Source organism: Chiloscyllium punctatum, chromosome 1 (assembly GCF_047496795.1).
Source record: "Chiloscyllium punctatum isolate Juve2018m chromosome 1, sChiPun1.3, whole genome shotgun sequence".
Classification (NCBI taxonomy): Eukaryota; Metazoa; Chordata; class Chondrichthyes; order Orectolobiformes; family Hemiscylliidae; genus Chiloscyllium; species Chiloscyllium punctatum.
Genome location: NC_092739.1, coordinates 165,601,309 through 165,628,641, shown reverse-complemented (window position 1 = coordinate 165,628,641; position 27,333 = coordinate 165,601,309). Strand labels below are relative to the sequence as shown.

Here is a 27,333-nt window from a genome sequence, read left to right as displayed (position 1 = left end):
CATACACTTAACATGATGTCTCAACACCTATACCCCAAGGACTGAGCAATGAAGGCAAACTTACCAAACACTTTTTTAACCACCCTCTCTATACATGATCCAAACCTCAAAGAAATATGAACTGGCGCCCCAAGGTCCATCTGTTCTACAACACTATCCATGACAAGAGAGAATTAGTATTGGTTGTTGGGCAAGAGAGGATTGAGGGACGGGGTGAGAAAGAGAGGTGAAAATGAAACTGGATTGCTCTATAGGGAGCTGGCAAGGACTTGATGGATGAAATGACCTTTTTCTGTGCCATATTGCTTTTATGATGGGGGAGGAAGAACTTAAGGATTGCAGCGAGGATTGATGGATACATTTAGGAGACAGAGGGATGCTTTGATTCTGGGCTACAGCGAGAAAGATTTGAGGGACATAACGAGGAGAGATTGAGGAATTTATTTGGAAGGATTGAGGAATATGGAAAAGAAGGAGTGAGTGACTTGCTGAACAGGACTGGGCGAAAGATGATGTTGACCTAACCTCCTCCCTTCCCAGTATCCAGAGCTCCGAAAGTGCTTGTCAAAATTATTTTGTTGCATTTCTTCCATTGAAGATAATCTTCATCTCTTTGCCTGTAGCCTCCTCCGGGAAGTGCGTCCACAGCACCCCCCCCCCCTTATAAAACAGCAAGTATTAACATAAAGACCCGAAAATACTGTGAACATCAATGAGAATCCAAAATCAGAACCAGGCAGAATAAAACAAGAGGCTACAAATCTTTGTTGAATAAGTTATAATTTAATAAATGCCGTTAAGACTCTCAGTTTGAAGGTTGGGGGTGGGGGTAGATGAGATGTTTCCTGAACCACGGAGCCTGTTTTTGAAAGACGCATTTGTTTCTGTTCAAAGTCAGCTCTTTACCTTTTGACTGTGAAAGCATTTCCTTTGAGGATCAGTGAAGTACAGTCAGCAGAGACTGTGGAGTTACCTGATCCCATGGGAGCACGGAGATAGAGAGAGACAGAGACACACAGCTGATATGTGTTTGGAGAGGTGTGAAGTGTAAAATGAAACGCAGACTCTCTTCAAACCGACCCCCACCCCACCCCCCTCCTCCACCACCCAGGGACCAACAGGCCATAGGACGAGGTGAATTGTGTCGAGGTACTGCCCCCCATTGGCTTGGACAGGTAAGGCACTGTCTGTTCTGAGTCTCTCAGACTGGAGAGATCACTGATCCCCACTCTATTGTCTCCATTTGTATTGGAGTCTCAATAGATAGGGAAGGTTGGTGGGAGTGGGGACAGAATGCTGATGGAGATCGGTCAGTTTTCACCCCATCACTCATGGTCATTATCCACTGACTGTAGAACTAGTGTCTGTCTTGCTTTGGCCTGTGTTGGGTGAAATGTGTATGGGATATACAGGTGAGTTTGGACCCATTAGTAACGAATGCTCCGAAGCATCCCCCCCACCCCTAAGCCCTGTGGCCTTTTCCTTACATCATGTCTGCTGTCCCCTCATCGATTGGTACAGAAGGTCCACAACTCCACTGACTTTGCAGAATGCAACAACCAGGATGGGGGAAATGTTCACTACATCACCTTGTTGCCTTTCCGAATCTCTGAATGCCTACGTTGCCAGATGTCTCAGGGATTAAAAGGACTGAGGGTCAGGATGGGGGGGGCGGCGGAGTGGATCAGGCCATGGTCGAGGAGTTAGTGTCCTACACACAGTGAGTCAGAAACCAGACTGAAACCATCCAACCAAGAGCAACATGGTGGGTTTAGCCTCCATTGATTGGACAATGGGTGACCTGACCCATGACCTGTGAACTGTAGGGTGTCAGCTCCTGGTTGTTGCCAAGAGAATGATTTGTCAGATTTTATTTGGTTCTCCTTGTCTCTCTTTTTCTGTGTTGTGTTGGGGTGTGGTGGGGGAGGGGGAGGAAGCTGCATCAGAATCACCATCACATCAACTGAACATTGGTACGACTCAAGCACAAGATGCAATAGGAATGTGTTGAGAGAATCTCTTTTCTTTCCCCCCTCCCTCTCTCTCTGTCTGTCTACGAACTTGGCCTTTCCTCTGTGGCACTGCCTTGTCTCTCAGTTCACGCGTAAGGCTCGAAGGCTGACATACCCATCCCGTAGCTGGAGGAGAGCTCAAGAGTGGCGCCTAGTGGTGGGCACGTGAAGCACGGAGAAGTAACTTGCTGGCAGTGGGGGGAGCTGGTAGTCTGGGGAGGGGTGGAGAGGCTGAGAGAGGCAGCTGTCATTCCAGGAGAACTGCTGCTGGAGGAGACCAGGCCACAGTTGTCAACCGCTGGAGATCCACGAGGAGTGGCTCCTTGAATGACCAAACTGGGAGCGGGAGGAATGGACAACAATCTCCCCTGTTCCAGAAGTCTCAGGATGTTACAGGTGGCGATGGATTCTGAGGCACTGGATGGACGACTGTCACAGTCTTTACTCTGGTCCTTTTTCTGCTTCGTGCGTCTGTTCTGGAACCAGACCTTGACCTAGAACACAAAGACAGAATGGAATTGAATCAATCAATGGGGGGGGGGGGGGTGCCATAAACATCAACTTGCATTTTCTGCAGCAGCTATACTTCAGGAGCAGCCCCAGGTCTTTTGATTAGACAAAATGGTTGGTTTCGTGTCAAAGGAGGAGGTAGCAGGATACAGGTGACCAACATTTTGGTCAAGGATGTAAATATTAAGGAGCATCATCATGTATGAAAGTGTGGGACAGAAATGAAGAGGTTCAGGGAGGGCCTGGAGACTGTAGATACTGGGCCAACTGATGGCACCATTACCATTGGTAATAAAATGGGCAAGGCATTTCTTGGAAATGTGAGGCAGGACGCAATTATAAGACCATAACATACTGGAACAGATGCAGCCCAGTGAGTCTACTCTGCCAATCACTGAGATCATGGCTGATCCTTAACTCCACTTTCCTGCCTTTTGCCCATAACCCTTCATCCCCAAACTGATAGAGAGAATTACAATCTCAGCCTTAAATATACAACCCAATTTCAACAGCTCTCTGTGCTAAAGAATCCCACAGACTCACTCCCCTCTAAGAGAAGAAATTCCTCTTCGTTCCTGGCTCAAATGGGTGACCACATTATTCTGAGATTATACCCTCTGGTCCTACACTCTCCCACATGAGGAGACACCTTTTCCTCACTGACTCTGTAAAGTTCCCCAAGAAGCTTATGTTTAAATAAAGTCACTTCCCATACTTTGAAATTCCAAAGAGTACAGGCCCAATCCACTCAACGTCTCCTCATAAGACAGTTGCTTCACACCTGGTATCAGTCTACCGAACCTTCTCTGGTCTGCCTCCAATGCTGATATGTCTTTCATTAAATAAGGGACCCAAAACGGCTCACAGTGTTCTAGCAGTGGGCCTGTCCTTGTATAGTTTGAGCAAAACCTCCTTACTTTTAGGCTCCATTCCCTTTGAAATAAAGGACAACATTCATTTACCTTAATTATTACCCCTGAACTTGGATGTTAGCTTTTTATGATTCATACACGAGGGACTCCCAGATCTCTCTTTGCTGTAGCTTTCTGCAGTCTTTATCCATTTAAATAATATTCAGCTCCTCTATTCTTCCTGCCAAAGGACATATCTTCACATGACCCTACGTTATATCCCATCTGCTAATGTTTACCCATTCACTTAACCTCTCTATACCCCTCTGCAGCCTCTTTGTAACATCTTCACCAGTTATTTTCCCACCTATTTTAGTGTCACCCACAAACTTGGCTACACTTTCTTCATTCAAGATGCTAATATATGGTAAATTACCAGGTTTTTGTGGTGCTCCATTAGCTACAGGGTGCCAGCCTGATAAGGCACCCCTTATTCCGACACTATTTTCTGTTAGTTAGCCAATCCTCTATCCATGCTAATGTACTACCTCAACAGCATGGACATTATCTTATTAAGTAGTGTAATGCGCAGTACCTTATTAAATGCCTTCTGAGAATCCAAATATATTAAACCTACTGCTTCCTCTTTATCTATCCTGCATGTTACTTGCTCAAAAATTCTAGTATTTTTGTCCGAATGATTTCCCCTTTGTGCTGACTCTGTTTGACATTATTTTGTATCTCTAAGTGCTCTACTATTACAGCTTTTATAATAGATTCTAACATATTCTCAATACCACACATTAAGCTAACTGATTTACAGTTGCCTGTCATATGACTGCTTCCCCTTTTCAATAAAGGCATCACAGTGGCAGTTTTCCAATTCCTCTGGGACTTTTTCACAATCTAAGGATTCCTGGAAAATTTAACAAGTCTACCCATTATCTCTGATGCCTCTCCTTTTAATATCCCGGAACGCAGCCCATCAGGTTAGAGATAGAATTGCCTGAGGGCAAGAAAGCATTCGAACTGCAGGAGGACACATATTTTTCTCATTTTGGACTACCAAACTGAAATTCAACATTGACCGTTCTATGCTGAAAACCCAGGAGGCTTTGCAACTTTAAAAAGTACCATGTGCTACATGTATCGTTGAGCTGAAAATACAATGCTTTTTTATTAGAAGTGGTCGGAGCAGTATCAAGAACATTTTGAGCTGAGGAGTCTGCCCTCTGATTGATTGAGGTTTACGTTTTTGAAAAGCTATTAAATGCTCAGAGATGCAGAGAGGAAGAAACGCCCAGATCCTGTAGTCGGAAAGCCTACTCTCTCTCTCTCTCTCTCTCCTCCATGTGGGAAAAGGACAGAAAAAAGTAAAGAAACCTGAAAGGAAAGAATTCTAAAACAAGAGGAGATCTACGTCCACCTGATCATCCTCTGAATCAAAGAAAGACTGTCATCCTACAGAGAACAATGTGCCATCACTGTTAAGATCAAAAGGACTGAGAAAATGACTTTTCACTTTGTGGTTTGGACTTTGTTTCTTCAGGTTTTTTGTTTATCCTGTCAGTATTCTTTTCCACCCAGACTATATGCACTGAACCATTTGCCTCTTGGCTGTTTTAATCATGGCTGGGTGCACGTGTGACTTTGGTGTTCCGAATGGGTACTCTTTAATTTGCATAAGTTTGTATTCTCCTTTTCACTGTTCTTGTGAAAGCAAAAGTGTGACAATAAATAGAGTTGGTTTACCTATAAAACCTGGAGAAATTGTTTTTCTTCTCAATACAGAGGCTACAAGAGCAGGTCAGAGGCTGGGAATACTGCTGCAAGTAACTCACCTCCTGACTCCCCAAAGCCTGTCCACCATCTACAAGGCACAAGTCATAGAGATAAGAAAATAGAAGCTGTAGGCCATTCAGCCCCTTTGAGTTTGCTTTTCCATTCAGTATGATCATGGATGATTCTCTCTCTCACAAACATATTCCCTCTTTTTCCTCATACCCTCCTGATGCATACAAAATGTAAAACGTTACCTCTTTCTTGAATATATTCAGTGTTTTGATCTCCACAGCCTTCTGTGGTTGAGAATTCCACATGTTCGCTAGCCTTTGAAGAAATCTTTCCCCATCAAAATCCAAAATGGTAGACCCTCCAATCCTAAACTGTGCCCCTGGTCTAGGGTCCCCAAGCAGAGAAAACTTTCTGCCTGCATGAAGTGTGTCCAATCCTGTTAGAATTTAATACATTTCAATTCAATCCCATCTGATCCTTCTAAACTCTCGCCAATACACCTCCATTCAAACAAATCTCTCTTCATGGGATAGTCCTGTCATCCCTGCTATCAGCCTACTGCACTCCAACTATTGTAAGTACATCCTTCCTTGGGGAGGGAGACCAGCATTACTCACTATACTCCAGCTGTGACCTCACCAGTATCCTGTATAACTGCAGTAAGCCACCCCTGCTTCTGAACTCAAACCCTCTTGCAATGAAGGTCAGTGTACCATTTCCCTTCCTCATTGCTTGCTGAACCCATCTGTCTACTTCCATTGGCTGGTGTACAAGGACACCCAGATCCCTTTGTACATTCACACTTCCCACTCTCTCACCATTTAAACAACATCCTACCTTCCTGTTGATCACATGAAAGTGTATAATTTCACATTTCTCCACATTGTAGCTGCCATGTGTTTGCCTACTCACTGAACTTGAATAACTTGTTATCACATAAATTTTACAGGGAGAAAAATAGGTGTCTAAGTCACCTCGACGTCTGCTTACATCCACCTCACGACTCACCGGCCCAGCTTGTTTGGCTTTCTCCCCCAAGTCAGGAATGTGATGGGATATTCCCCCCCTTGCCTGGATGGGTTCAGCTCTGACAATTCTCAAGAGGCTCAACACCATCCAGGACAACGCAGTGCTCTTAATTGGCCGGGCCTGACCTGGGACAGGGAGCTGTGCCTGATGCCCGAGGGCTTGGGGAGACAGGGTAATCCAGGGTTGATATCCTGTTTGGCCTGAAGGGCTGTTAGAGAAAAAAACAGTCAGTGCTCTTGGAAGGACAGCTCTGATTTGATTTGTGCAGTCAGAGTCACTAACAGTGACTGAGCTGCTGCTCCCCACCTTCAGGCAGTGTTTTAGTAGCTCCAATTTCTTTGAAAAGACCCCAGAAGCATCAAGGGAGCTTCCCACCTTCCAGTAACAGCAACTCTTATTGGCAGACTCCCAGCAACCAATCTGGGCCCCTACTTGGTTTAAAATCTGGTTGGAAAATTGCCAATGTCTGTGGAATCATGTTAGAGCCAATGGGATGCTGTGTTGGGGAAGCTGGGGGTATGATTATTATTATCACAAAATTAAACCTGCATTTCACAAAATGCTCTCTTAAATTTAAACCAGCCCCTAAATAGTCATCTAAATTTTCATCACGCACAATTCTAATGACACAAGGGGCAGAATCTCTGAGGGGCCAGAATAGCGTGCACTTATGGCAGAAGATGTAGCAGAATCACATTGGGGTCTGGCAAGGTCTATCCTGAAGTCAGGAACAACTTGAAGAGAATGAAGAGAACAAAGAACAGTATAGCACAGGAACATTCCGGATGAAGGGCTTTTGCCCGAAACGAAGATTCTCCTGCTCCTCGGATGCTGCCTGACCAGCTGTGCTTTTCCAGCGCCACACTTTTGACTCTAGATTAGATTAGATTACTTACAGTGTGGAAACAGGCCCTTCGGCCCAACAAGTCCACACCGCCCCGCCGAAGCGCAACCCACCCATACCCCTACATCTACCCCTTACCTAACACTACGGGCAATTTAGCATGGCCAATTCACCTGACCTGCACATCTTTGGACTGTGGGAGGAAACCGGAGCACCCGGAGGAAACCCACACAGACACGGGGAGAACGTGCAAACTCCACACAGTCAGTCACCTGAGGCGGGAATTGAACCCTGGTCTCTGGCGCTGTGAGGCAGCAGTGCTAACCACTGTGCCACCATGCCGCCCACTAATCTCCAGCATCTGCAGTCCTGACTTTTGCGCAGCACAGGAACTGGCCCGTCAGCCCAGGTTTAATGCAGGTTTAATTTTGTGATAATAATAATCATACCCCCAGCTTCCCCAACCAATTTTGTGCCAAAGCATGATGCCTTTCTAAACTAAAGATTTTTTTACCTCCACGCGCTCCACATTTCTCTATTCCCTGCCTATTCATGTATATGTCAAAATGCCTGTTAAATGTTGTATCTGCTCCTCGGATGCTGCCTGACCTGCTGTGCTTTCCCAGCAACACAATCTCAACTCTGATCTCCAGCAGCTGCAGACCTCACTGTCTCCCAATGTTATACCCATCTCCACTACCTCCTTTGACAGGCACTTACCACCCTCTGTGTAAAAAAAACCATGCCTCACACATCTCCTTTAAACTTTTCCGTTTTTACCCAGTAGTAGTTAACATTTCCATTCTGTCAAAAAAAAGTTTTGTAAACTTCAGTCAGGTCGTCCCCTCAGCTTCTGACATTCAAGTGAAAGCAAACCAAGTTTATCCAATCTCTCCTCATAGGTAATACCCTCCATCAGTGCCCTTTCCAAAGTCTCCACATCCACATCCATCAACGTTTTACTTGCACATCCACTAATATCATTTATTGTATCCGTTGCTCCCGATGCGGTCTCCTCTACATTGGGGAGACTGGGCACCTCCTCGCAGAGCGCTTTAGGGAACATCTCCGGGACACCCGCACCAATCAACCAAACCGCCCCGTGGCCCAACATTTCAACTCCCCCTCCCACTCTGCTGAGGACATGGAGGTCCTGGGCCTCCTTCACCTCCACTCCCTCACCACCCGACGCCTGGAGGAAGAACGCCTCATCTTCCGCCTCAGAACACTTCAACCCCAGGGCATCAATGTGGACTTCAACAGTTTCCTCATTTCCCCTTCCCCCACCTCACCCTAATTCTAAACTTCCAGCTCAGTAACTGTCCCCATGACTTGTCCGGACTTGTCCTACCTGCCTATCTTCTTTTCCACCTATCCACTCCACCCTCTCTTCCCTGACCTATCACCTTCATCCCCTCCCCCACTCACCCATTGTACTCTATGCTACTCTCTCCCCACCCCCACCCTCCTCTAGCTTATCTCTCCACGCTTCAGGCTCACTGCCTTTATTCCTGATGAAGGGCTTTTGCCCGAAACGTCGATTTCGAAGCTCCTTGGATGCTGCCTGAACTGCTGTGCTCTTCCAGCACCACTAATCCAGAATCTGGTTTCCAGCATCTGCAGTCATTGTTTTTACATCCTTCTGGTAGTATAATGACCAGAACTGTATGCAATATTCCAAATGTGGCCTAATTAAAGTTCTATAAAGCTGCAATTATAATAACTTGCCAATTTTTTTACTCTATGCCCCAACCAATCCTGTGTCCTACGATCCTGCTCGACAGCTACCTGACGAAGGAGTCGCGCTCCAAAAGCTAGTATTTCCAAATAAACCCGTTGGACTATAACCTGGTTTTATGTGATTTTTAAATTTGTCCACCCCAGTCCAATATTGGCCCCTCCACATCATGACAACCGATGAAGTCAAGCATGCTACATCCTTCTTGACCATCTTATCCTTCCAGGGAACTGTGGACCTGTACACCCACATCCCTCAGCCTGTTGATACTATGAATGGTTTTGTCATTTACTGTATGCTTCCCTCCTGCATTAGATGTTGCACAACGCATCACCTCACATTTGTCCGGATTGAACTCCATCTGCGATTTCTCTGCCCAAGTCTCCAGTCTATCTGTATCCTTTAGCAATCCTCCTCACTATCCACAGCTCCCTCAGACTTTGTGTCATCTGCAAACGTACAAATCAGACACCTGCATTCTCCTCCAGACTACTTATCTATACTACAATCAACAGGAGTCCCAGCACTGATTCCTGCAGAACAACACTGGCCACAGATCTCCAGTTTGAAACACTCCCTTCACCCCTCTCTCTGTCAATGACCTAGCCAGTTCTGTATCCACTTTACCAGCTCACTGTGGATCCCATGTGAGGTCACCTTCCGTATCAGCCTGCCAAGAGGGACCTTGTCAAAGGCCTTGCTAAAGTCCATGTAGACAACAGCCACTTTCCTGCTATCATCAACTCATTACAACTTGTAGCTAAGTTCTGGGCGTTGAGATGAAATTCACACTAGGCAGGGATGAGAAGAATTACTGCTTCTTAATGACCTGATTAATTGCAGATCCTGCCTCATTAATACGCAGTTTGCTATCCTCCAGTGCCCAGCCACCTCTGCTGACTCCTCAGAGGGGAATACTGAGGGGCCTCTGGGTGGTTCCTCCTTGGGCTGGGTACCTCTTGCCCTATCTCCTTGTGAGACAGGGCCATGTGCCAAGCTCCCAATTCCCTTTCACCATGCTCTTTGGTCCTGAGGACCAGTGCAATGAAGAGGGCACCTCTCCAGCAGACCCCGGGCCCTAAACCTGGATTTCTACAGTAATGCCCATGGAGGAGGAACCTGATGTGTCAGGTACCATTCCACACACCCCCAAAAAGATTCTGATGGGCTTTGAGAGGGCAGATGCTAAGATATTGCCTCTGGTGTCTGGAAAAACTAAAATACAGGGGCAAAGTCTCAGGACAAGGGACTGATAAGTTGGAAGGTTTTTGTTTGTCTAGATGTATCATTTTAAAGTGAAAGTGACAGTCTCTCTTCCCCTCGTCTTGCTTCACTCCACTGAAATCATTACCAGACTCGGTTTGACTAACCCTCTTGAGGGATTTGAACATATTTCTAGTGATGGACAAATCATTCAGATGATTTTCAAGGACCCATTCTGATACATGGTTCTTAAGAGCAGGAGAGGACTGGGTTCCATTGCCTGCAGGTTTGGTGTGGGTCACCTTCTTCAGGTTGGATTTTATCTTCCACCAACTTTCTCACAAACTCTAAATGCCTGCACTGCAGCTGTTATTCAATAGCATTCAGTTAGCATCCATTTTCTTTAGCAGGGCACACCTTTTATACCTGATGGTCAACATGTGTGGTCTGCTGTGTGCAGACTTGTCTTAGACTGCAATGTACCTTCGCAGTAACACATCTGTTGATCTCGGAGTTGCCGATAATGATGCAATGTTCAAAGCTTTTCACATCTCCTCATGTACTGAGGCAGTCCATGTTCAAAAGCAACAAGATCTCAATAAAATCCAGGCTTGGGCTGACAAGTGGCAAGTAACATACGTGCTGCACAAATGCCAGGCAAACACCATCTCCAATAAGAGACAATCTAACCACTTCAATAGGGTTACTATCTTTGAATCCCATATTATCAATATCTTTGGAGCTACCATTGACCAGAAACTCAACTGGACCCACCACATAAACATGATGGCTACCAGAGCAGGTCAGAGACTGGGGATACTGCAGTCCTGACTAAAGACAGGTCAGAGGCTGGGAATACTGTAGTGAGCAACTCACCTCCTGACTCCCCAAAGCCTGTCACCAGCTACAAGGCACAAGTCAGGAGGGTGATGGAATACTCCCCACTTGCCTGGATGAGTGCAGCTCCAACAACACTCAAGAAGCTTGACACCATCAAGGACAAAGCAGGCCACTTGATTGGCACCACATCTACAACCATCCACTCCCTCCACCATTGATGCTCAGTAGAAGCAGTGTGTACCATCTACAAGATGCACCACAGGAATTCCCCAAAGATCTTTAGACAGTACTTTCCAAACCCATGACTACTTCCACCTAGAAGGACAAGGGCAGTAGATACGTGGGAACACTGTAGTGATTGTAACAAGGTCAGCCTGATAAACATCACAAAATGAGTTCCCTGACTGGGGCTGTTAATTGGTCCAATCAGGGAGCCCTGCCTGACGGGTAAGAACAGGAGTGTCAGACATATTGTTCACTCTGAGAGCTGCCTCTGAGGGAGCTGGATCAGTGCCAAGTTCTCTCCACGTGCAATTAAAGGGTGACTTGGCGACAGGATACTGGCTTCGGTGAAGTTATTCCAAACACTCCCTGAGAGCTCCCCTCCAACCCACTCACCACCCTGAATCGGAAATATGTCACTTTTCATTCGGTGTCACTGGGTCAAAATCCAGGAATTCCCTCCATAAGGGCATTGTGGATCAACATGGACTGCAGAGGTTCAGGAAGGCAGCTCATGACCACCCCTGAGAGTAACTAAGGATGGGAAATAGATGATGGTGCAGCCAGCAATGTCCATGACTCATAAGAGATCCAAAACAAAGGTACGTGTAACCCGAAACGTGCCTCTGAATTGAAAAATTGAGACCAGCTCCTAATGTGACAAAAGCCCTAAGTGTGCATTTATTACGTGAAAAGCGAAACACCAAGTCAAGGAATAAATGATTGTTTTGGCTCCACAATAATGGGGCTATCTTTACACACCACTTCAACCCATAGTCCATGGATCCACAGTAAGATAGACCAGCAACACAACATCCCAAGATTAAAGCCAATAAAATGCGCACAAAGAAAAGCATCTACAAAATACAGTGAGTTGTGAATATTTGCCAATATTTGCCAAGAAATTAAAAACAGTGAAGCCATCAAAATACAACAAAAGCCCAAAGAGGCAGAACGAACCACATAAAACGTAACAAGTCCTGCAAAATATAATAATATAATAAACATAAGAATGTGACAAAGATGTAAGAAATCAAAGATAACCCTAAATACCTCAACCTTTCAAAAGAGTCCAATGTTAAATTCAACAAGATGTACGAAACACAACGCAAAACGATTGACAGAATTGTATAACCGTTACCAAATGGTTACAACAGAAATCAAATGCTAGAAAATAAACAAATCCAACAATCGACAAACAAAACCTGCCAAAATATCACCAAGTCAAAGAAATGAACCCTACCTGAGGAAATAGAGTAGCCATCCCCAAGATAGATCATAAACCTTTAATAATATGACTGCCAGTGAAATAAGAGGAAGGCAGTAAGATAGTGGTGGAGTAGGGGCTCTGAGCCCCAGGCTTGTCTGCTCCATCCACTTTCCATTCTCTATTTTTTTCCTCCATTTTCTCATTTTTTTTCTCTTTATCCCCTCTTTTATCTCACTTCCCTCTTGTTTAAGAGCAAGGTTGCAGCAATGACAATGACAGCAGCAAGTGGGCCCAGTGCAGACTTGAGTGGGCGCAGTGCTATCTCATGGTAGTGTCAGAGCTGAGTTAGGGGTCCTGGTAGCTTTGGTACTGACGAGGGGGTACTAGTGCAGATTCAAGGAAACGGTGACGGAGGGGAGTTTGGCCCCAGTACCAGACCCAGAGGCATCAGCAGCGGTTACATTGGCGAGGTGGGCCTGAAACAGACTCATCACAGTGGCAGCAGAGTAGAGTTTGGATCAGTGCGGTACCTGGCAGAACCAGTGGAGTCTGCATTGGCAAAGTCGATTGAGGACTCATGATGGCAAGAGCATTGGGGGAGGCAAGATGTCGCTGAAAGCGCCAACTTTGGTTCCACAATGAAGATGTCTCGTGCCTGAGCACCAGGCCCACAGCACTTAACAGGGTGGACTATGAAGATGAACACTTTTTTTACCTACTTATTTTTCTGCCTTTTTATATTTTTCGTTTTGGTTTATTTGTTTCTGTGTTTTAAGATAGCGCTGAAGAGTAGTGACACTACATAACACTTTTTGTTACAAAATACACTTGGCAATAAATAAATCAAATCAAAATGAGTAACCCGCACAAACATATTATAAATGTTACAAAGAAATAGAATAAACTGAATCAAGTGGAACATTCAGTTCTGAGGAAGGGTCACGTGACCTGAAACAGCATCTCCACAGATATTGCCAAACCTGCTGAGCTTTTCCAGCAATTTCTATAACTGTCTCTGATTTACAGCATTTGCAGTTCTTTCAGTTTTTATTTGGAACATATCTACACCTTTCTACCTTCTGTTAGCTATGGTTCAGCTGGTCATCTCTGAGTAAGAAGGCTTTGAGATCAAGTCTCAAGCGCACAGAGGATTATCATGGAGGAGGTGTAGTCACCTAATGAGAGCTTGCTGAGCACACTATAGTTCTCATATTTCCTGCTTTCTCATCTTTCAAATTACCTCATCAAAAACATATATTAAAACATTTTGAAACATGAATGACCAGATTCAGGGCATGGTATATGCAATAGGCAAACAGAGTTTTCTTTTTTATTTTCGAAACAAAAACTCTTTAAAATATACAACTACTACAAAATACCACATTCAAAAATAAAAATACGAACAAATTAAAATCACCAAAAACAAAACAAACAAGTGTAATCTAACATATCGTAAAAGTATTTATTTTTTAAAAATTGAAAGCAACACAATTGATAAAACAGAACTTGAGCATTGCTTGAAAATATTTTTAAAATTGTCAATGCTCTTCCAGTTAGCAGGATAATTTGAAAGAATCCTAAATCAGCATTCTTATGCATAGTCCTGATGCGTGCAGGTTAAACAAAAACTTTCACAATGTCTATCTTTTCACAATAAGACTAATTTAACAAAATACACCTGACCAGACATGGTGCTCCCAACCAGATACTGTTCCCCCGACTGGGCACTGTCCCCATGGCCAGACACCGTCCCCATGACCGGGCACCATCCCCATGACCGGGCACTGTCCACCCCAACCGGGCACCATGCCCCAGACTGGGCACTGTCCCCCCAACTGGGCACCATGCCCCAGACTGGGCACTGTCCCCCCAACCAGGCACCATGCCCCAGACTGGGCACCATGCCCTTGACTGGGGACTATCCCCCGTAACTGGGCACCATGTTCCTGACTGGGCACTGTCCCCCCTGACCGGGCATCATGTTGCTGACTAGGGCACCATGCCCAAGACCAGGCACCATGCCCCTGACTCGGCATTATGCCCCTGGCCAGGCACTATGCCCCTAACTGGGCACCATGCCCCTCACTGGGCACTGTCCCCCTGATTGGGCACGATGCCCCTGACCGGGCACCATGCCACTGACTGGGCACCGTGCCCCTGACTGGGCACCCTGCCCCTGACTGGGTACTGTCCCCCCTGACTGGGCACTATACCCTAGACCAGGCACCATGTCCTTGACTGGGCACTGTGCCCCTGACTGGGCACCATGCCCCTGGCCGGGCACCATGCCCCTGACTGGACACTTTCCCCCCTGACCAGGCACCATGCCCCTGGCCGGGCACCATGCCCCTGACTGGGCATCATCGCCTTGTCCAGGCACTTTCCCCACAACCAGGCACCATGCCCCTGACTGATCACTGTCTCCCTGATCGGGTACAGTCTCTCCCGACCAAGCACCGATCCCCCCAACCAGGCACTATCCCCCCCCCGCCTCCCGACCAGTCACCATCCCACCCAACCTGGCACCGTCCCATCGACCTGACACCGTTCCCCCGACCTGGCAATGGTCCTGTGGTATTACCGCTAGGCTATTCAAATTCTTGGACCTGGGTTCAAATCCTGTCCTGGCAGACAGTTTGAGTTCACAGCTGGAATTTAATCAAAGAATCTGGAATTAAGGGTCTAATGTTGACCATGAAACCACTGTCAAATTTTAGGGAAACCCATCTGGTTCACTACTGTCCTGGCTTGGCCTGGCCTCTGTGTGATTCCAAGCCTGCAACAATGGTGGACTCCCACCTACTCTCTGTGCAATTAGAGATGGGCAATTAATGTTGCCTTAGCCCACATCCTCTGAGTGAAAAAACTCAAATCAGACGCATCACTCCCAAACCAGGCACATTATTCCCAACTGGACACAGTATGCATCATGTATATTCAGGAACCATTCAGTCCCTCAAACCTGCTACGTGGGAACAGAAAGGATTATTCATCCCCTCAACTCTGTTGTAGAAGAATGGGAAAAAGGGTCAACCTTATATCTGTCACTTTGTTCCATATTCCCCAGGGTACTGAACCAGCCAAAATAAAGAGATTTCTGCCAATGGGGGAGCTGGCAGGAGGGTGACAAAGACTCTACCTTCTCAGGAGAACCGAACAAAAATTTCACATCTTTTTATTTGTTCATTCTTGAACGGCATGTGGGCATTGCTGGCGCAGCCAGTGTTTATTATTTATTTATTTATTGCCCAGCACCAGCTGCCCGAGCAAAAGTGGGGGTGAACCAAAGCCCCAGCTTCTGCACACGCTCTGTAATCTTTTCCCCAGACCATGACTTTTGCACCTCTTCATCCTTTCAAACACCTCGACGGGTTTAAAAGGAGTTGCTGAGTATTCAGCTTGGGTAGTGACCATACGCATACCCTTATCGGAATATCTCCAGGCACACAGCAGGTGCACCAATTTGCTTTGGCCCCAGCCTTGTTAGCCAAGTCATGGGTACAATTCCCTTCCTCTGCTCCTTTAAAATAATTCCACAGGCTCTTATACATACACCTAAGAAGACAGATGAAGCCTTAGTTTAACATCAAATCCAAACAACAGAACCTGCTGACAGTGCAGCACTCCCTCAACACTGCACTGGAACGGAGAAGCCTCTGGAGTGAATTAACAAACCCACCAGCCTCTCACTCAGGTGATGATCCACCACTTTCTGGATTAGTGGTGCTGGAAGAGCACAGCAGTTCAGGCAGCATCCAAGAAGCCTTGGATGCTGCCTGAACTGCTGTGCTCTTCCAGCACCACTAATCCAGAATCTGGTTTCCAGCATCTGCAGTCATTGTTTTTACCACCTTGATGATCCACCACTGGCAACTTAGATCATGTTCTCCAATTCCATGCCTGTTTGTATCTACACATCTTGTGTTCAGCATGTACACGAGCAGAGGTTGATTTTAGATTGCATGACTTTGCGCTTACTTGGACGAATTGCCAGTCAAATAGCCAGAACTGTACCGGAAACAAAAAATGCGGGAGATCACAGCAGGTCAAGCAGCATCCATGGAGAGAGCGAGCATGCTAACATTTCAAGTCTAGATGATCTTCATCAGAGCAGACGTCAACTCTGAAGAAGAGCCATCTACACATGTCATGTTAGCCTGCTCTCCCCCTGTGGATGCTGCCTGGCTCTCTGTGACCTCAAGCAGTTTTTAGTTTTCAGTACAGATTCCAGCACAAAAGTCATTTGCTCCTCGCTAGAACTGCAAGAAAGACATTTTGTTTTTTTGTTTTCACAACCTCTAATCTTCCTCAAAGGCTTTGCAGCCAATTCAGAACTTATTTAGTCACTAATGAGTTTTGAGAAGATTTGTAACTCAGGATGAGGTGCTGGATGTAAGTTTGCTCACTGAGCTGGAAGGATTGTTTTCAGACTAGGTGACATCTTCAGTGAGCCTCCGGATGAAGCCCTGGTGGTGTAGCCCACTTTTCATTTATATTTCACATTTCACATACATTGAAAGTAGGCTACACCACCAGGGCTTCATTCGGAGGCTCACTGAAGACATTACCTAATACAGTGATGAAACGTCTGAAGACAAACCTTTCACCTCAGTTAGTCACTAATTTAGTAAAGTAAACCAGCAAATAATTTGTGCACAGCGTCAAATCTTCTTCCTACATCTATTCTCTAAGGGGAACAGTCCCAGCTTCTCTGGTCTATCCGCATAACTGAAGTTCCTCATTCCTGGAGTCAACTATGTAAACATAACACATCTGCATCCTTTCCAATGCCTTGACATAATTCCAAAAATGCATTGCCCAAGATTGAAACCATTGCATAGAAAATATAGAAACATAGAAAATAGGTGTGGGAGTAGGTCATTCGGCCCTTTGAGACTAGCCCATCATGCAATCTCAGTGTCCCATTCCCGCCCTCTCCCCATACACCTTGATCCCTTTAGTTGCAAGGTCCATGTCCAGCTCCCTCTTGAAAATATCTAATAAACTGACCCCAACAGCTTCCTGTGGGAGAGAATTCCACTGGTTTGCAACTCTCTGAGGGAAGAAATTCTTCCCCATCTCCAGTCCTGGATGGGAATTACCGCTTATTCTCAGACTGTGGTCCCTAGTTCTGGACTTCCCCAGCATCGGGAACATTCTTCCCACATCTAGCCTGTCCCAGCCCATCAGGATTTTACACGTTTCTATGAGATTCCCCCCTTTCCAATCTCTCCTCATATCTCAGTGAAGTCTCAGTCAGTGTTTATTTAATGCAGGCTTTGTGCCTGAAATTGTCTGAAAATGATGTTTGAAAGCTGGATAGTCTGGAACCAGAGAGCAGTGGAAGGAGCGTCTTTAATTCTCAGCCCCAGTGGAAGTTCAGTCATTGAGTATGTATGACACAGAGATTTCTGCATTGTGAAGATATGGGGATAGCCCATGGAGAATGGTGCTAAGCTACAAGCCTGGAAGTTATCTTAATGAGATGTGGAACCACTGTCTTCCTGCTGCTCTCTTTGCTCTGGGAACAGACTAGATGTACCAGAGTGAGCAGCCACCCCACCTCAGTACCTGGGTCTCGGAGAGATTGAGCTGCCTGGCCAAGTCGGTGCGCTCCCTGCCCACCACGTACTGACAGCGCTGAAACTCCAGCTCCAGGCGGTAAAGCTGCTCCGCCGTGAAGGAGGTCCGTGTCCGCTTCGGCCGGTCCAGGTCCAATCCTCTCGGCAGAACGATCTCACGGATGGTCCCTTTAGCATCTAGCGAGAGAGATAGGTTAACGCAATAATGTGGAAAGTATCAATCTCTCTCTCTTCTTTGTGAACATCATAGAACCCCGACAAGTCCACACTGTCCCTCCAAAGAGATGTGTCACCGAGACACATCCTATGGCCAATTCACTTAGCCTCTTTGGATTGTGAGAGGAAACCAGAGGAAACCCACGCAGACACAGGGAGAATGTGCAAACTCCACGCAGTCAACCAAGGCTGGAATTGAACCCAGGACCCTGGGTCTGTGAGGTAGTAGTGCTAACCACTGAGCTACCATGCCATCACCCATTGGCTCTTCTCTAGTTCTACTTTAATCAGAATTCAAAGCTTTATTTCATATTCAAAGTTTCTAATTTTATTTAATGCAACTTTTTTTCTTTCTCTCTCTTCAATGATTCTATATTCTATCCGCCTTCACATTATCTGTTCGCTCTCGGATTCTCAATTTCTTTATTTTTCGCTCTTTCTTTCCATATTTCACATCGCAATTTATTTTTCTTGGATAAGAAAATTAATCTATTTCTTTCCTCCGACTTGCTCGACCACAGAAAAATTCCAAAACTTTCTGAACAAATCCGAGTCCCAATTACTGTCAGAAAAGCGATGGGGGGGGGGAAGGGGGGTAGAGAAAAGGAGATGGAACAGGAGAGAGAGATAAGGAGAGGCAGAATGGCAGAGAGAGAGTAATAAGAGTGAATGAGAGAGAAACAGAGGTAGAATGAGAGAGACAGAAAGAGGTGGAGTGAGAGAGAAATATATAGACAGAATGAGAGAGAGAGAGAGAGAGATGAAATGAGAGTTAAATAAAGAGGCAGGTTGAGTGGGGGTCTTGGGAGAGAGTGATGAAATGAGAGACAGGAATAAAGGACAGAGAGTCATAGAGATGTACAGCATGGAAACAGACTCAATCTAGTCCCACTTGCCAGCACCCGGTCCACATCCCTCCAAACCCGCCCTATTCGTATACCCATCCAAATGAGCATGAGAAAATAGTAAATGTCAGTGATCCACAAGCCACGAGTGAATACAAATTTTTTAAAGTGTAGAGGTAGAGGCACAGTATGAGAAATAGTAATAAAAAGATAGAATAGAGAGAGATAGGATGGTCCGAGAAATAAAGAGACCGATAGACGGAATTACGAGAGGTGCAGAGAGGAAATACATAGACTGAGAGGGATGTACAGTGGAGAGGCAGAGTCAGGGTGGAGGGAAGGATAGACAGCTAGACAGCGACTCTTAGATAGGCACATGGAAGTTAGTGCAATGAAGGGTATGTCGGTTAGTCTGATCTTAGGGTAGGATAAAAGGCCGGCACAACGTCGAGTGCCGAAGGGCCTATACTGTGCCATGTTTTGTGTGCTAACAGACAGACAGCTAGAATCCAGCGAGAAAGAGTCAAAATGGAGAGAGGTGGTGAGCCAGGATAGAGAAACAGAACGGAGTGAAGAACAGAAAGGATGGAGACAGAGAGAGTGAGGAGAATGATAGAGAGAGAATAAAATGGAGACAGTGCAGAGGAATGCAAAATGTGAAAAGAGGTAGAGAGAGAGAGAAAGGGAGGAAGTGTGAGAGAGGTATAAACAGGAAAAGATGCAAAATAGATGGGAGGACAGAGAACGATGGAGGTGTAATCTGGGGGAAAGTGAGATTATCCAAGGGAAGGTGAGGTAGAGCCAGAGAGAGAGAGAGAGAGAGAGAGCCCCTGGGGTGCAGAGAGTAGCGGGCCGTCAGTACCCACTGTTCGGCTCGGTGAAGGGCGGGGTAGATTAAACTGAACGGAGCAATTCACACCACGTTCAGGAACAGATCCCTGTCCTAGACCGGACAGCCGGACAGACACACCCTGTGTGTGTGTGTGTGTGTGTGTGTGCGTGTGAGGTGTTTGCGTGTTTGTGGGTGTTTGTGTGTTTGTGCGTGTGTGGGTTTGTGTCTGGGTGTATGTTTGTATGTGGGTTTGTGTGTAGGTGTGTGTTTGTTTGTGGGTTTGTGTGTGGGTGGGTGTTTGTGTGTGTGTGTTTGTGTGTGGGTGTGTGTTTGTGTGTATGTGTGTGTGGGTTTGTGTGTAGGTGTGTGTTTGTTTGTGGGTTTGTGTGTGGGTGGGTGTTTGTGTGTGGGTGTGTGTTTGTGTGTAGGTGTGTGTTTGTTTGTGGGTTTGTGTGTGGGTGGGTGTTTGTGTGTGGGTGTGTGTTTGTGTGTGGGTGGGTGTTTGTTTGTGGGTTTGTGTGTGGGTGGGTGTTTGTATGTGGGTGTGTGTTTGTGTGTAGGTGTGTGTTTGTTTGTGGGTTTGTGTGTGGGTGGGTGTTTGTGTGTGGGTGTGTGTTTGTGTGTAGGTGTGTGTTTGTTTGTGGGTTTGTGTGTGGGTGTGTGTTTGTGTGTGGGTGTGTGTGAGTGCGCGCGTTAACAACGACGAGGAGACACGGAGTGAAAGAGAATCCGACCAATGTCCAGCAGAAGTTGAAAATGGGGTTGGGGAGCAGACCTGGAGTGGGTCGTCCCCTTAAACCAATTATCAAACTACCCCAGGATGTCCCTTGGAGACACCATGGGAACTGCACAACGCAAACCATTCCTTCATTTGCTGCGGATGTAGGCGATAGTGCTGATGATATGTGCGCCCTTGACGGTGCCCATGTCCCGATCGAGTCAATATTACAGTGGGGTTTGACCCAGGACTTGGAGGAGCCGGTATTGGACCGGGGTGGACAGAGTTAAAATTCAAACAACACCAGGTTATAGTCCAACAAGTTTATTTGGAAGCACTAGCTTTCGGAGCGACGCTCCTTCATCAGGTGGTTGTGTGATGAAGGAGCAGCACTCCGATAGCTAGTGCTTCCAAGTAAACCTGTTGGACTATAACCCAATGTTGTGTGATTTTTAACTGTATCAAGGAGAGCTCACACACTCGGCACACTCTGTCTGCTGTTCAAAGTGACTGCACGTAGGCTTGGAGAAGCTGGGAGCCTGAACCGCTGTGCTCTTCCAGCACCACTAATCCAAAATCTGGTTTCCAGCATCTGCACTCATTGTTTTTACCTCGCCCTTATACTCAGTCCGAAGGCAGATGACTGTTCCTATGTGACATGGTTAGAGTCACAGGATTATAACGGTGCACAGAGAGATCGTTCGGTCAATCGACTCTGCGCCAGCAAATAACTACATAAACTAAACCGAAAGATCTGCGGGTGCTGTAAATCTGAGGAAGGGTCACTCGACTCGAAACGTTCACTCTGATTTCTCTCCACAGGTGCTGCCGAACCTGCCGAGCTTTTCCAGCCATTTCTGTTTTCCTCACAAAATGAATCGGTTTGATTGTGAGCCGGTATATTGAGCAGTCTCCCAGTCTGCTCATTGTAACTGTGTTTTAAATGTCTCTGTTGGGAAAGGGGAGGGGGGGGGGGGGGGCAGGAGTAGAGAGGGAGGGAGGGAGGGAGGAGGTGGTTTCTGAATCTTTCGACACCCAGTCAGAAGGTCGGGTCCTGTCTGAAACGAGTCAACGGAAAGCAAGTTTGAAGACCGCTCAGCGGTCCTGAGCTCAGCCTTCAGGTGAGAGAACTCGGAGCTGGGCAAGGTCATGCAGAGAGAGAGAGAGAGAGAGAAATGACAGCATCTTATTGAACTCAACTATCTCCCTGAAATCATCGAGATTCGGAATACTGACTGTTTTATCTGATACTGGATTAGTGGTACTGGAAGAGCATAGCAGTTCAGGCAGCATCCTTGTTTTATCTGATAGCATACTGTATCTTGTCCCCTATAAACAGGACACACGGAATTTCTGATCTCTACCTATCAGAACCTTTGGACGGTTTTAAGCTGGCTGCTTTACATTTTAAATTCCTAGTCTTTCATTCATTTAAAGGTAGTGACGCCGCGTTTTTGCTCAAGGTGCAAGATAACAGGAAATACTTTCGGTGCAAATATATTTGATTTAACATTACAAATGACAAGTGCCGTTCAAGTAAACAGTAAATAGAGTCATAGAGTCTTATAGCACGGAAATAGACCCATCAGTCCAACCAGTCCATGCCCAAACATAATCCCAAACTAAACTAGTCCCATTTGCCTGCTCCTGGCCCATATCCCTCCAAACATTTTCTATTCATGTATCCATCCAAAAGACTTTTAAACATTGCAACTGTACCTGATTCCACCACTTCCTCAGGAAATTCATTCCACACGCGAACCAAGAGGTAAAACAATTGCCTCTTATGTCTTTTTTTTTAAATCTCTCCTCTCACCTTGAAAATGCGTCCCCCACTCTTGAAATTCACAATTTTAGGGAAAAGACAACTCCCATTAACACGATCAGTATACCTCATTATTTTATAAACTTCTATCAGGTCGCCTCTCAATCTCCTACGCACCAAAGAAAAAGCCCCAACCTATCCAGCCTTTCTTTATAACTCAAACCATCCACACCCGGCAACATCCTGGTAAATCTCTTCTGAACCCTCTCCACTTTAATAATCGCCTTCCTATAACGGAGTGGCCAAAACTGGGCACAGTTTTCCAGAACAGGCCTCACCAATGTCCTGTACAATCTCAACATAACGGCCCAACTCCTATACTCAAAGTTTAACAATACAGAAAGGATGTTAGGGAATAGACAAAGAGTAGGGTGGGCATAGTACTCCATGGTGAGAAGTTGCGTTTCTAATTTTAAAAAAATTTAGGGAGATGGATCTGAAATTTGAGACGTGATTTTTTTCCCCAAGGTCCGGAGGCGGGGTGAGGGAGGGAGGGAGAGAGGGACAGATTATTTTATTTAAAATATCTTTCGGCTATAAATATCTAGAGCAGGCTGTCACCTCTCTCTCTCTCTTTATCTTAAAGCTGCTCTCCAGTTAAGGCAGGATGAACAGGGACTTACTGACCTGTGTTTGACCTCCGTCTAGCCTCCAGTTTAAACTTCGACAGACCAAGGATTGTACAGAGTATGTGTGCGCGCGAGTGTGTGTGAGTCTGTGTGTGTGTGTCTGCTTGTGTGTGAGTGTGAGTCTGTGCTTGTGTGTGTGAATGTGCGTGCGTGTATGAATATGTGTGTGTGTAAGTGAGTGTGTAAGTGAGTGTTGGTGTGTGTGAATGTGTGTGTGTTTGTGTGTGTGAATGTGAATGTGTGTGAATGTGTGTTTGTGTGTGAGTGAGTGCGTGAATATGTGTTTGTGTGTGCGAATGTGTGTGTTTGTGTGTGAATGTGTGTGCGTGTGTGTTTGTGTGTGTGTAAATGTATGTTTGTGTGTGTGAATGTGCGTGTGTGTGTGTAAGTGAGTGAGTGTGTGTGAATGAGTGTGTGAGTGTGTAAGTGAGTGAGTGAGTGTGTGAGTGTGTAAGTGAGTGAGTGTGTGTGTGAATGTGTGTGTGAGTGTGAGTGTGTGGGAAGGGGGTCTATCTAACATTGGGGCCGCCCCTGTCTCTCAATGACCAGATCCCCCTCACACTCCTGCTCTTGTACAATCTTTGTCAATGACATTATCACAGAGCACTCCCATTGTCCCTTTCTCTGGAGATGGGGGGGAAATTCCTCTTGCTGCAGATAAAAGCCCAATCCCCCGTGTCCCGCCTGCAGCTTCATCGTAAATAACGATGGGTTCCGGATCCCAGGATCCCACACTCAGCTCATTCAAACCAATCAGGAGGAAACCATCCAGGGTCACTCAGTGGATCCCAGGAACAGGGGTAGGCCATTCAGCCCCTCGAGCCTGTTCTACCGTTTAATGCAATCCTGGCTGATCTGTGCTCAAACTCCATATTCCTGCCTTATCCCTTTGCTTAACAAAAAATTATCTCAGATTTAAAATTAACAACCGATCCAGCCCCCACGGCCGTTAGTGGAAGAGAGTTCCGAAACTCTCCCACCTTTGGGGTGTAAAAGTGCTTCCGAACATTTCTCCTGTAAGCTCCGGCCCTAAATCTCAGTCTCTTTTCCCCGGTTCTCGAATCTCCAACCAGTGGGTATAGTTTCTCTTCATCCATCCTGTCTTTTCCTGTTAATATCTTCAAGACTTCTATCAGATCACCCCTTAACCTTCTAAATTCTAAACCAAAAGGCCTAATTTATATAATCTCCCATCATAACTTAACCCCCGAAGTCCAGGTAACTCTACCCCTTCCAATACCAATATATCCTTCCCAAGGCACGCCCTGGGCGATGTTTCTATGAGGTTCCCCTCAGATAAGAGGGCCGTATCTCCCTGTGGATAAGCCGTTTATTCCAGAAAGACAAGTGAACGAAGCTTAATCTTACTTGTGTCGTTCGTTCCCAATTTCAATATCATTTATATATATATAAGAAATTGCGAGGCTTCCGTCTGGAATATACCGGATATAGTTAGGTTAACGCATCTTTTTTCAGTTTAAAAATCTTTTTGTCTGTTCAATGTGTGCGTTGTAGACCGTAACTTATAATTATGTGTGTGTGTGTACGATGTTGTCTAAAGTGCATTTAAATTAAACCAACATTTCAACCCGGGCCAGAACAGGTGTCAAGAAAGAAATTTGAAAAAATACAGACAAACATAAAAACTGGAGAGCGTGAGGAAATCGCGCGCTCCTTGCAATATTGACAGCAAGGCTTCAGACCAGAGACGGGGGATTAATTGCTCAGACAGGCTGGGGGCTTTAAAGAGTCGAGAAAATAAATGTAAAAATATCGCGGTGCCAGGGTTGAGAAACGAAGACACAAAGAGGAGAGGCAGAGAAAAAGTAGGGAGAGAGACGGAGAGAAAGGCAAAAGTCAGGGAGGGAGGCGCAGAGAGACAGAGACAGGCAGAGAGAGAGAGAAACCGAGAAAAGACAGAGGCAGATGAGACAGACACACAGAGACAGAGAGGGAGATACACACAGAGACAGAGAGATATACATAGAGACAGGGAGGGAGGTACACACAGAGACAGAGAGGGAGGTATTCATGGAGACAGAGTGAGATACAGAGAGACAGAAGGGAGATACACACAGAGACAGACAGAAAGATACACAGAGAGACAGAAAGGGAGACACACACAGAGATAGACAGAGAGATACACAGGGACAGACAAGGAGATACACACAGAGACAGAGAGGGAGATACACACAGAGACAGAGAGGGAGATACACACAGAGATGGAGAAACAGACACAGACAGAGAGACAGAAAGACAGAGAGAGGGGCAGAAAGACAGTAAAGATAAGACAGAGAAAAAGACAGGCACACAGAGAGAGAGGCAAAGACAGACAGAAAGACAGAGAAAAAGAGACAAACTCAGAGGAAGAAAGAGACAGAAACAAAGGGGTACAGAGAGAGACATAGCTAGGAGAAAGAGAGAGAGAGGAACTGGTCTGTAACAAAGAGAGTAGAGTTGTGGTATAATGTCCCCATTAAAAACCCACATTCCAAGTCCCGTTAGTTCCCTCACCACAACATTTCCAATTCACGGACTCGGTGATAATTTACTTTAACGGAACATTATCAGACGATGTCCCGATTAACCGCGAATCTCGCTTCCATCGAATTGAATTGTTTATGTGCCGCGTTGTGGAAATTTGTGCTTCGTTTCTTTTTAAAGCAAGAGAAACTATTGTGATAAATCCTCAATCTTTAAATACATCACACGTCCCGGCAAACCAGTCTGTGTGGGGGAACCCTGGGCCGAAATTCATTTTGAGACAAAGTTTAACTGAATATATGTGCGCGCCGCTGATTGCTCGCCGACATTCAAATACTTTTTTGAAAAATGTCGTGTTAAAATTATGTTTACATGGAAGTGGGATTGTTCTGTGCTGATAAATCACACCCCATCTACAGCAGCCAGCTCACTGGCAGTATAATTCTAAACTCATGGTAAAAGACTCAGGGGCCTTCGGTATAATTCGTTTCCACCATATGTATATTAAAATAAAACTGCAGACGGTCAACAGAAAAGACCAGCAATCAAAAACCCCATTAGAAGGGGTTAGATAAAAAAAGAATGAATGGGGTGTGGGGCTCTGGGAATCCCAGTCTGTGGTAACGGGAACTGATGGCGAAATTATTGAGAATCGCCTCAAGTTTATTGATGACGGAGAGTGTGGGGAGGTGAAAACAGAATCAAATGGGAGAGCAATTGAAACTCAACCGCATTTCGTGTGAAAATGGCTTGGTTTGACTCGAATGACCTTAATTTTTTTTACAAAAATAGTCATTTTTTTTAACCTCAATTCAGCTCAACCTTCAGTCGGAATGAAGCGAGGGGAGTGTGCCAGGTCCCCTCGCTGGGTATTTTTTTTTTGGTGTGTTGTGGGGTGGGGGAATTCTGATAAAATCTGTCTGAATTGGGAACTGCAAATACAATTGTTTCCATCCAAAGTTGAGATCAACCCTCCCCGTAATTATCGCTGTGAAGGCGCTAAGACTTTATGTAGAAAAAAAATACACAGTTCTGATTTTAATTTTGAAATTCTATCATTTCCGAGTTTCAAAATCAGTTTCCCGTTTTCGATTTCTCTGTCGCCTTGTCGTTTGTTTCCTAGAAGTTTTTATTTGTTAAAATGCGAAGATTTTTCGCCTGGTTCCACTCACCTCGGACCAGGATCCTCCTGCAATAATCCGGATCTCCCGGAGAGAGTTTCGCTTCTCCCTGGGACTTCGGGGTCGAAGCGGATGCACTGGCCGGGTCTGTCCCTCTCTCCCCGGCCTGGGCTTCGCTCCTGGTCGCCTCCCCGCCTCGCTGACTGCCTCCATCGCTCATGCTGTCGGCCCTCGGGCAAGCGCTCACTCAAGTTCCCGGCTCTTGAACGGCGCCCGCCGGTCCCGATTCACGGGGACCCGCGCCCCTCTGAAAGGGAAGAGCGATCACAACGAGCCATCTCATCCGGAGCTCAGCCCCACCGTCTCGCCTACGTCAGGGACCTTCCTGGAGAGTGTTCCCCGACCCGCTGAGACAACATGAAGATACAGGAGGCCGCGGGAAGGCCAAGCACTCCTCTAACCCCCACCCACCCCCAAACGCTGCCAGGAACCGGGGAGGTGAGCCTGGAGTTGAAGGCGGGAGTGACTTGTCCTTCGCTACACGCACCGTTTGGTTATCCAAAGTTACCAGGGATTCAGTCCAGGAAGGGGGAGGTTTGGTGGGGTCAGAGGAGGGGGGAGGATGTGAGAGGGTCACTTCTCAGTCAGCAGAAGCCCCTCTTCCTCACCTGGTCGCCCCCTCGTCTTTTCTGCAACAGGAACTCATCGCCAGGCAGAAAACCAGAAGGTCCAAATTCTTCAATGTACATCCCAGCGTCAGTCAGACCAGATAACTCCCCCACCCCAAACCCTGCGCCTCGTCCCTGAACTCTCAGGGAATGCAGTGGA

The 27,333-nt window shown here is 46.1% G+C and overlaps 1 protein-coding gene across 1 annotated transcript; it reads right to left on the bottom strand.

Moving 5' to 3' along the window:
• Positions 1-1,103: 1,103 nt before the first annotated feature.
• Positions 1,104-27,333, bottom strand: vax2 (ventral anterior homeobox 2). The gene is made up of 3 exons (XM_072578101.1): positions 26,557-27,333; positions 17,825-18,012; positions 1,104-2,506 (listed from the first exon to the last, which is right to left on the bottom strand). Exons 1-3 carry the CDS (start codon positions 26,723-26,725, stop codon positions 2,099-2,101), a joined length of 765 nt encoding a protein of 254 aa, XP_072434202.1. The 5' UTR covers positions 26,726-27,333; the 3' UTR covers positions 1,104-2,098.